General features: G+C 41.4%; 1 protein-coding gene across 4 annotated transcripts in view; it reads right to left on the minus strand.

Moving 5' to 3' along the window:
* Positions 1-1,734: 1,734 nt before the first annotated feature.
* Positions 1,735-10,715, minus strand: part of CATSPERB (catsper channel auxiliary subunit beta) — an 83,382-nt gene continuing 74,401 nt past the window's right edge. For 3 of the 4 annotated variants that reach the window (XM_089522403.1, XM_089522401.1, XM_089522404.1), the window contains 2 exons: positions 4,490-4,564; positions 1,735-2,193 (listed from right to left, as the gene is read on the minus strand). In XM_089522403.1, coding sequence (XP_089378529.1) covers positions 1,975-2,193; positions 4,490-4,564 — 294 coding nt within the window. In that variant the 3' untranslated portion in view covers positions 1,735-1,974. The remainder of the gene's footprint in view (positions 2,194-4,489; positions 4,565-10,715) is intronic. The other variant, XM_089522402.1, reaches the window with a different exon arrangement.

A 10,715-nucleotide genomic window follows, 5' to 3' on the forward strand; every position in this document is an offset into this window, starting at 1 on the left:
ATCAGCTCTAGCCAGCATAGCCCACAAACAGGGATGATGGAAGTTGCTACCCAAACTGGAGAGCCACATGTTACCAATCCCTTATCTAATAAAGTAAACCATTTATATAGGCTGCAGTTTTGATAACTACCGCTAGATGGTAATGTCTGCTTCTGTTTCTGTTGAGTTTTGACTCATGAAGGAAGGCCTCCTATCAAGAAGTCACTGTATGACTTGCCAGCTAGGATTTGAATAGGCTTCAAAAATAAGCAAAATAATAGTAATTGTAACCAAAAACAAAAACAAACCACACACAACCCCACAAAAAAGTTAAACAGGAAGTAAGAAATCAAGTATACTATACAAACTAAATACTACGAAATAATTATTTAGTTAATAAATTATGAATTAAAATGGTTCTAAGAACATATCCTATTACCAGGAGGAATAAGAGCTTTTTTCCCTTTTCATATTTAACAGGGTAGAATTCAGAGACATAGCCATGTTAGTCTGGAATATCAGTATGCAAAGAGGTCTTGCAGCATCTTTGAGGCAAACAGTGCAAAATAAATTGCAGCATAATGTTGCCGTAGACTTGGGTTCAAAACGTACTGCAGAAATAATCCAGTTTGAGACCGCTTTAACTGCCCTAGCTCAGTGCTAAGGAACCCTGGGAACTGTAATTTATTGTGGCACCAGAGCTCTCTGACATAGAAGGCTAAATGTCTCACGAAACTGCAGTTCCCAGAATCTCCTAGCATTGAGCCAAAGCAGTTAAAATGGTCTCAAACTGGATTATTTCTGTAGTGTGTTTTAGACCTTAAAGTGACCCTAAAGATCACAGGACCTTCAAAATCAGTCTATAACAATAGCCATAGAAATGCAAAACTAGTGAGTATGATTTAAGTATGGTCATTGAGAGAGCAGGTGGAAAGATAGTGCTTAAGGCCAGGGCGGGGGGATGACCATATGAACGGTGGAGGGAATTTTGGCTGGGAACCAAAAAGGAGATATGATAAACTGGCTAAGAAGGGCTTTGTGAAGCTGGGCTGTTAACCAATGTTATAATATGTGTAGTGTGCCAGGAAGCCACTGCCGCTGTTCAACCCACTGTTGAGAGACTGGAATTTGCAGATCTGTTGTAATTCATTTGCATCTCTTTCCAATCTTCATTTGTAGTTTTTTTTGTTCAAGGCCCACTGTCCTGAAGTCAGAAAAGGAATATTGAGGCAGATTAAAGTGTTCTGCAAGTTTTTGTGTATGTGTACAAAATGGACATAAATCGACATGAATCCGATATTAAAAATGGGAATACATATGTGTATGCACAGATAATCATGCACATGGGTGCACATGCAGATATGTATGCTCATTTGGTTGCGCATTTAGTACCTCAATGTCACAATTCACTACAAGATGGCATTGCACAACTGCAGTGTAACTCAAGAAACATAAAGTTAAACATGACAGTGTATGATCTTGGACTAAGTCTTTAAACTCACAATGTTTTTACCTTATTGCCACAATGACTCTCTCTCTCTCTCTCTTTTTACATGCGTATTCATTTAAAATAAAATTATGTGATTCTTTTACTTCATTTGCAGTAGAGCCTTTAATCATAACATAACTAGTACATAAAGAATATAGAGGTATCTATATGTGTATATTTAGTAATGCCTAAATACTACAATAATCAGTATTTTAAGTTGCACTCATCTTGTATCACTTATTTAAAATTATGTCATTTATTTAAAATAAATATACATACACATACACATAAGCCCCTCTCATCATTAAAATTAAAGAAAAGTAACAATCAACAGTGACTCCAAATATCTTGCCCTAAGAAATAGACAAAGAAAATTCTTTACGTCTTCTAAAAAGAATCCCAACAAAAAACTGGATAAGGCCAACTAGAAAATGGAAGAATTGCCTATACACTGACATACAACATGACTGATGGTTACAGTGGTAACATGGTTGTTGATGTTGTCTTCAGTTCTCACTAACTTCAGTAGAAGTTGCTGAAACTGTGGCGAATGAGGTTTTTGACGCCACTTTGTTTCTTTTTAGTCTCTGCATAATACTTCCTAGCTGAATTTCATACACATGTAGGATAAATGCCATAAAGATAACGCCTCCTATTAATACAGCTGTAATTGTACTGATAAGATATTGTCCGGGAAAAGCCAGTGGTGCATCATCAACGTAAATCTGCAACAGAAAATATAATGATCATTGCTAAAGCTAGTTTCATTCAAAACACAATTATTAGGTTATCATATGATTGGGCATGTAGGAATGGAAGAAAACTGGTATCAGTGAGAATGTGAACTGGGACTAGGGTTGCCATAATTCTCTACTAAAAACCGGGACAAAATGTAGGACATGCTTCCCCTCTCGCAGGCAGCTTTCTCTCTTTTTTTTTGGTATTTTTATTTTTGACAGATTATGCGAATGCTTGTTCTACAGGTTGATACATATTGATAGAATATGTCTGCTTGTGCTACATTTCCCTTTCGTTTGCTTGCTGCCGGCACGGCACCTCACTTTGCAAGTGGCATTTAAAAAAAAATATTGTGTGTGTGTGTGTGTGTGTGTGTGTGTGTGTGTGAGTGACAGAATATGCAAATGCTTGTGTTTCTTTTTAAATTTGGCAAATTGATACAATGTGTGAAAGCTTTTGCTACACATGTTTATGCGTATGTAAGGCATTCTGGGGTGGCAATCGGAGGGAAAGCAAAGAAAGAGGATGCAGAGATGGCATTCTGAGGTGAGGTATTATTCCAAAGAGGAGGAAATGCTGGGCTGGAAGCGAAGGGGAAGCTAGAGGGTGGCATTCAGAGGGAAGGCTGTGGAAACCCATGACTAAGGGGGAGTCACACTCTCTCAGCCTCAGGGGAAAGGCAATGGCAAATCTCCTTGGAACCAATCTTGCCAAGAAAACCCCAGTTTGGGGTCGTTTTAGGGTTGCCATAATCTGTAATGACCCAAATACACACAACACACACACACACCTGGAGGTTTTTAAATTTGACAAGTTGACAGAATATGCGCACACTGCCACCAGTTTTTTTTAAAAAAAGGAGGGGGAAAGGCACCCATTCGGTTGGCCAATGGCTGTAGGATATGCCACCTTTGACAAAAGCGGAAGTGAATTTGATTGACAACAAAGGAGGCTCCATTTTAAAGTGGTACTGCAAATGTGAACTTCAGAGGGGCAAATTGCATCAATCAAGGTAAAGGGTAGTACGAACTTCTTTCTGGGCAGATTCGGTATGGGGGCAACCAGATCTGCCCAGTTCTATCCAGAGCAAATGGGCTAGTGAGAATGGGGCCTTATAGGTTTATTTCAATCCAATGTTGGTTAAAACAAAATTCTGTCATGCTTTCTATAGTTGTTTGGCTGGGGCTGTGATTGAAGCAATGGGAGGGATATGTACACTCACATCTCCCCCCTCCCTCAGTGTATATAAGAGTGGAAAAGGCTATCATCCAATAAAGATAGCTTGACCAATACAACAGGGTAACACAAGATTTACATCTGCAACTTCAGAGATGGTGCTTCTAAATCAGGGGTGGGCATACATAGGGGGCTGCATGGCCATTTTGAGTCCTTGCAACACAGTGTGGGTCACAGCACTACCCCAAAATGGAAGTTGTGTTTCTTTAAAGATTTTTTTTTTGGAGGGGGGATGCTATTTTGAAGTTTAGTTCATTGCTTGGATGAAAGTGAAATTTTTCAGACAACTTTTAAAATTTCTCTATAGGAGATCAGTGGTCCAAGGGCCATATTGTCCTCTCTCCTTTTGCATATATGCTGTTTACACTATGGAAATTATAAGAAGGGTGGAAATCAGGGAAGAAAAAGGCTTACTCCCAGCAAGGTCGCATGACTGTGCTGAAGATTTTCAGATGACACTGAGCTTATTCAGGATTTAACTCATAAAGATCCAGGAATGCTTCAGCAACAAACCATTCCCAGGACTTCCCCATGAATGGTTTGTTGCTGGAACATTCCTGGATCTTCATGGGGTAAGTCCTGAATAAGTGTGATGTGTCTGAAAATCTTCAGCGAGATCGCGCGACTTTGCCAAGCTTTCCCCCCATCTGAAAATCTCCAATGTCAACCCCTATTTTAAGTAAAGGTTCAGTGATGTGAGTGTGATATTCCTTCCAGCACAATACAAAAACTGAATGTGAGAATACAGAACCATTCTGAACCAAGGTGACTTTTTTGGTCTGTCTTCCACGCAGGATAATTGTAATGAATTACTTGTGAGAGGAGCTAACAGACAATGTTGGATTTACTGCCAGTCACCTTGCCATACCAGGCCAACTAGTTAGCAGCTGTCACTGCACATAGGTCTTTATAACCAATTCCAGTGTCAGGCATTCACAAATATGGACACCATTGTGAGGCAGAGGAGAATAACCTTGTATTCTGTTTTATGGTAGTTACATGGTACTATTTTTTTATTACTATATAAAAAAGTAGCCATGATTATACCTGAAATTCATCAAATAAATTACAAAATGAGACTCCAGGAATGGTGGACACCCTGAAATGGAAAAGCTCAGATCCCTGTTAAAAAGAGAAAAAAATAAATTGCACTGTATAATAATCTATAACTTGTGTATAAATGTAAGTATATAACTGTGTATAACAAAATATATCTAGACAATTACAAGCGTTTAAAATTGCATTTATGTGAATTAAATAGCTCTGGTTGGTGACAAAGGGGGAAAACTGAATGGAAACATAAATATCTGATTTAAACACAAAGCTGTTCTAGATTGCTATAAAGAAGTGTGTGCTTTTGTGATATAACTTCTTGGGATTATATTGCTCTGTTCTCTTTGGAGCTGTTTGTAGCAATTTCTTGCATTTGCACTAGGATTTTTCTAAAAGTCTGTTTAAAACAGGTTTGCTGAGATGGTCCTATGATCTCTTGGGTAAAATTTCACTTTCTGAATTTTTTAAAAGAGTTGTAACACAAAAGCCTTGTTTCACCAACGCACTATAGCATCATAACTATAAAAAAAGAATTAAAATTAAGAAAAGAGGAGAAGGGAACATTTTACTCCACTGTGTCTCTGATTTATAAAGAAACCAACTTGAAGGTGGGAATAACATGTTGCCACGGGGGCTGAGAACTGTCAGAAAACAGGCCAGGATAAAAGAAATGTTTGGATATTAAAAAAAAAACAACACTGAAAAATGAAGGAACAAATATTGCAGTATCCAGACACATCTCACCTATTTGGAAGAGCCTTTAAACTACTTGTGCAATAGGAATGCTACCATAATACTGTACCAGGTAAGGGAAGATGGTGTTAAAAAATTTAAATAACGAAAATCTACACAAGGGCTGTAAGGCAGGGGACATAGAAAATTGGGGCCCATATAGAACTGACATTTAAGGTACTGTTGCATTTAACATACATTTTTAAAAATATAGATAAATGCTGGATCCCAATATGCCAGGACCAGTGTGGTTGGGGAAAAGGAATTTAATTCTTCCTTTGCTGCAATCCCAGGAATAGCAGCCTCACTCCCAGCATGTATTTGCACTGGAACATCCTGCATCCAGGTTTGGATACACTTCCTACAGAATGACAGTCCACAAAAGCACCTTCACTTTGACTAGGAAACCTATCCAGAAAACAGACTACATTGAGTGCATTTACCTGACTCTGAAGGCCAGGGACAGTCTAGGGATTCTGTTGGTCTACTGTCCACCCCATTGCTTAACAGACTCCCTGGCTGAGCTGACACAGCTGGTCTGGGAGCTGGTGCTGGAGTCTCCTAGGCTTCTTGTCCTGGGTGACCTCAACATCGCCTTTGAGTCCAGCTCGTTAGATCTAATAGGTGCAGCTCAGGAGTTCATGATTTCCATGACAACCATGGGCCTGTCCCAATTAGTCTCAGGGCCAACACATTGTGCAGGTAATACACTCAATGTAGTCTTTAGTATAGATCAGGAATATCCATGGGCAGAGGTAATTCACACCTCTCCTGTGTCATGGACGGATCATTTTCTGGTCAAGGTGGGACTGAAGGCCACTACCCAGATCCCCCTCAGGGGTGGAGGACCTATTAGAATGGTCCACCCTTGAAAGCTGATGGAACTGGATTAGTTCCAGGAAGCCCTAGAGGGTTTTATGGTTGAGAATGTCAGCGATTCTGTTGAAGCCTTGGTTGATACCTGGAATAATGATTTTACCAGGGCTATAGATATTATCGCTCCTGAACTTCCTTACCAGCCCACTTCAAATTGTAAACCATGGTACACAGAAAATCTTCATAAAATGTAGCAGACTGTGCAATGACTAGAGCACTGCTGGCGGAAACATCAACGTTTGTCTGACAAGACACACCATACAGACTTTTTTGGATTCCTATGGAGTGGCAATAGATGCAGCAAAGAATTCGATCTATGCTGCATATATTGTGTCTGAAAGGTCTCATCCAGCAGAGCTGTTCAGGGTGGTTAAAGAGTTAACTCAGTTGCCTCCCACCCTGAACCCCCTTTTAGAACCAACTGTAGCCTGCTGTGATAATGATAATAATAATAATAATAATAATAATAATGTTAATGTTTATTTATATACCACTTTTCCAGATTAGATGTTTTTAATGACTTTTTTGCAGATAAAATCTCTCAGATAAGAGCTGTAAAAGAGATGCCCAGTGACTCTGTGGACTATGTTAAACTGGATCATTTTGAGTTTGTAAATACTGACGAAATGGACAAGCTTCTTGGTAGTGTAAAGAAGACAACCAGCCGTCTCGATCCTTGCCCGTTATGGTTGACTGCCCAGGGAGGGGATGCAATAAAATCTTTATTAAGATCCATAATCAATGCATCCTTCAGGGAGGGTAAATTTCCATCAACATTAAAACAAGTGGTGCTCAAACCGCTCTTGAAAAAAACATCCCTTGACCCCCTGGTGAGAAATAACTATAGACCGGTCTCCCTTTTACCATTTTTGGGCAAGGTGATCGAGAGGGCAGTTGCCTTCCAGCTCCAGGTTGTGTTGGACGAAGCCGATTATCTGGAACCATTTCAAACCGGCTTTAGGACAGGATACAGAGCTGAGACGGCTATGGTTGCCTTAGTCGATGATCTCCATCTGAGGATCGACAGGGAAAGTAAGTGTGACCCTGTTGGTGCTCTTGGACATCTCCGCGGCCTTCGATATCATCGACCATGGTATCCTTCTGGAATGCCTGAAGGAGTTAGGTATTGGGGGCACTGCGCTCCAATGGTTCCATTCCTACCTCTCAGGCAGATTCCAGATGGTGATGCTGGGGGACAGTTGCTCTTCTAAAAGAGAGCTGACATCTGGCATTCCTCAGGGCGCCATTCTGTCTCCCATGCTGTTCAACATTTACATGAAGCCACTGGGCGAGATCATCCGGAGACATGGGGTTCAGTGTTATCAGTACGCTGATGACACCAAAATCCGACTGCTGCAGTGACTAATGATGGCATCTTTCCTTTTGATGCCTGCCTTGAGTCGGTAATGGGCTGAATGACGGAAAACAAACTCAAGCTGAATCCAGAGAAAGCAGAGGTACTTGTGATAGGTATCCCAAGTCCAGGGAAGGAGATTTGTCAACCTGTCCTGGATGGGGTCACACTTCCCCTAAAGGATGAAGTTTGCAGTTTTGGAGTGCTCCTGGACTCATCCCTACAGTTGTCATCTCAAATAGATGTGACAGTCAGGAGTGCTTGGTATCAACTCAGTTGATACACCAACTGTGTCCCTACCTGAACCAAAAGGACCTTGAAGCAGTAGTACATGCACTGGTAATCTCTTGTTTAGACTTCTGTAATGCGCTTTACGTGAGGCTACCTTTATACCAAGTCTGGAAGCTTCAGTTGGTACAAAATGCAGCAGCCAGATTGGTCACTGGTACATCTAGGTCTGACCACATAACACCTGTGTTAAAATCCCTTCACTGGCTGCCAATTAGCTTCCGGATGCAGTATAAGGTGTTGGTTATCACCTTTAAAGCCCTATATGGCTTGAGCCCGAGTTACTTGTGGGAAGCCTTTCCCTACATAATCCGCCTCGCACTTTCAGAACATCTGGAAAGAATCTATTAGAATACCAAATAACTAGATTAACGACGACTTCCCATAGAGCTTTTATGTTCTTAAACTGTGGAACGGCCTACTGGAAGAGGTCTGTCTTATTACCACCTCCCACAGTAGTTAACATTCATACAAAACATTCCATTGATGCCAATCAGAGACCCTCCCCCCCCCCCCAATACTAACTGCTGCATGATGTGGTAGTGACACTTTCCTGAGAGTGAGGTTGGGGGAGAAGATTTAAATCTCACCACCTCCAGTGTCTAGTGTGATCCAATTTGCTAGGCCCTGAGAGAGCACCCACATATTAATATGTTTAAAGGGGAATTTTAATAATAGCTCAAATGAGAGTTGTAATATGGCTGGGAAAACAGGCAGTCCGGGGTAGCAACCCAAATGTATACAGGTCCAAATTACACAGAACTCCAGAAGCCAAATTAGTTGTAGTTTATTAAGGGAATGAACAATGTACACAGAAAAGGACATGCACTCGCGCGCACGTACACACACACACAAGCCAAGAATTCAAAGGTGTGAGGGGTGAATAGATTTTGAGGTTTTGCTAATGGCAATACTCACAAAAGATGAGGCTTGCTTCCACTTGTAGGAACAGAAATTGGAGATTATCACATTACATTTGCTTCTGGCACAGACGTGGGATGTCTCTTTAAGAAGACAGATCTTACCACAATCACCCATCATCGGGGAGCAGGCAGCCCATATGCAACCTGGGCTTCTCCCACAGCTTTTCAAGAATGGGATTTTCCTGTTCTTGAAAAGATGCGGGAGAAGCTTGGAGAAGCTCAGTTTGCATATGGGCTGCCTGCTACCTGGTGACAGGTGAACGCAGTAAGATCCATCTTCTTAAGGAGACATCTCACATCTATGCTGGGAACAAATGTAATGTAATAATTTCAATTGACTCAATAACCACATTGGAAAGTGGGGTGCTGCCGACTATTGAAGCACTCTAGATACAAACAGCATGGCTGCCTGCTTACAACTAAACTCAAAAAGCAGGAGGCTGGTGCCCAGTATTTATATGGTGAAACGTGTCTTGAAGGCAGACATGAAAAACTTGAAAGGATTCTCTATATGCCAGATTGTTTTCCCAGAAGGAACATCAGATGGGAACTGTAGTAGATGTGTCCATGATTGTTTAGATAAAAGATAGATGGCTACTGTCATGGCCAGCCATGAGGAAGACTCAGAGGATGGTGGGCAGGACTCAGCTCCTCAGGTGCAGGAGGAACCTGAGACTGTGCCAGGCCTCAGTTCTGCCCTGCCAGGTCTCAGCTCTGCTCTCCCAGCCCCAGTGGATTTGGCTCAGCCAGCTCAGCCAGACTCTGTGGGATCTCCTCCAGTGGAGCCTGAGGCTCAGCAGCCCAGCCTTGCCCCAGTAGAAGTGCCAGACCTGGGAGAAATAGAGCAGCAGAGCATTGAGGTTCCTACCTTTACCCAGAGGAAATTAAAAAGGGTATGCCTTCGGCGTTCCAAGGGACTTGCTGAGAAACGCTCATTAGGCAATCAGCAACTGTGATAAAGGAGCTAGATATAAGACACCTGGCAGACGCTGAGCTCCCTTGTCAGAGACTATTTGTTCTCATTAGTGAATGCTGCTAGATCTGACTCCTTGCCTCCTAGACCTTTGACTGCCTTGGAATCCTTGACCTCGGAGCGGACTCACTGACCAACCCTCTGGTATTCTTGACCTCGGACTGGACTGGTAGTATTGGTCTGTATAATCCTGAACTTTGGACTGGCTTGTGGCTTATTCTCTTCGGACTTCATTTGGCACTATTGCTGGAAGAACTGCTTTTTGGCAGCTTGGTGTATTTACCTTTTGCCGAGCAGGCTCTTATCAGCCATGTGAGTGTATGTTGGCAGCATTCCTGGACAACTACAGTAAATGTTCTCAGACTAAAAGCTGAAAGCTGTAGACTTTTGGAGATGGGAGTTACTTCCTAAAACAAAGGGCAAATGCACACCTTGGCAAGAAAGATCTTTGTTTTTACAAGTACCACCATCTTCCTCTGCTGGACTCCCATCAACTCCTTTATTGATCAAAGGGATTATGCTGATGTCTTTGTGATCTATTGCGATGTGTGTCCAGATCATTCCTTGGCTGGCTCCAACTTGTCTCAGGGCCAGCTACTTGCTCTGGAGCAATCCTAGGTTATTTAGAGGTCACCTTTCATCAGAGCCCCTTTTTAATATGAAGTTGTTATTAAATATAGAAGGTTTAGTTTGGGGGTAGAAATGTGGGTTAACACTAGTATTTGATTTTTAAAAATATATAGTACAGCTGTTACTTTAAGGACAAAAAAGGAGGAATGCCACTGTGATGCTGGCTTTCAGTACAGTAACACCTTTGTTCCTTTTCACAACTGATGTCTTAGCAAATCGAAACCATTTTTAATAGAAAGGGCAAATGTGCATAATGAAATCTTACTTCACATATAAAATCTCTGCATATAGAAAACTAAATATTGAGCAGGCTGATTCTATTCAATATGGTGGGTACCTTAGATTTCTAAATTCAAAGGTATAGCCATGTTAGTCTGGAAAATCAGTATGCAAAAGGATCTTGTAGCACCTTTGAGACTAACTGAAAGAAAGAAGTTGCGCTTT

This window comes from Sceloporus occidentalis, unplaced genomic scaffold, assembly GCF_023333645.1.
Source record: "Sceloporus occidentalis isolate IW3139 unplaced genomic scaffold, rSceOcc1.0.p SCAF_4, whole genome shotgun sequence".
In the NCBI taxonomy this organism is placed as follows: Eukaryota; Metazoa; Chordata; class Lepidosauria; order Squamata; family Phrynosomatidae; genus Sceloporus; species Sceloporus occidentalis.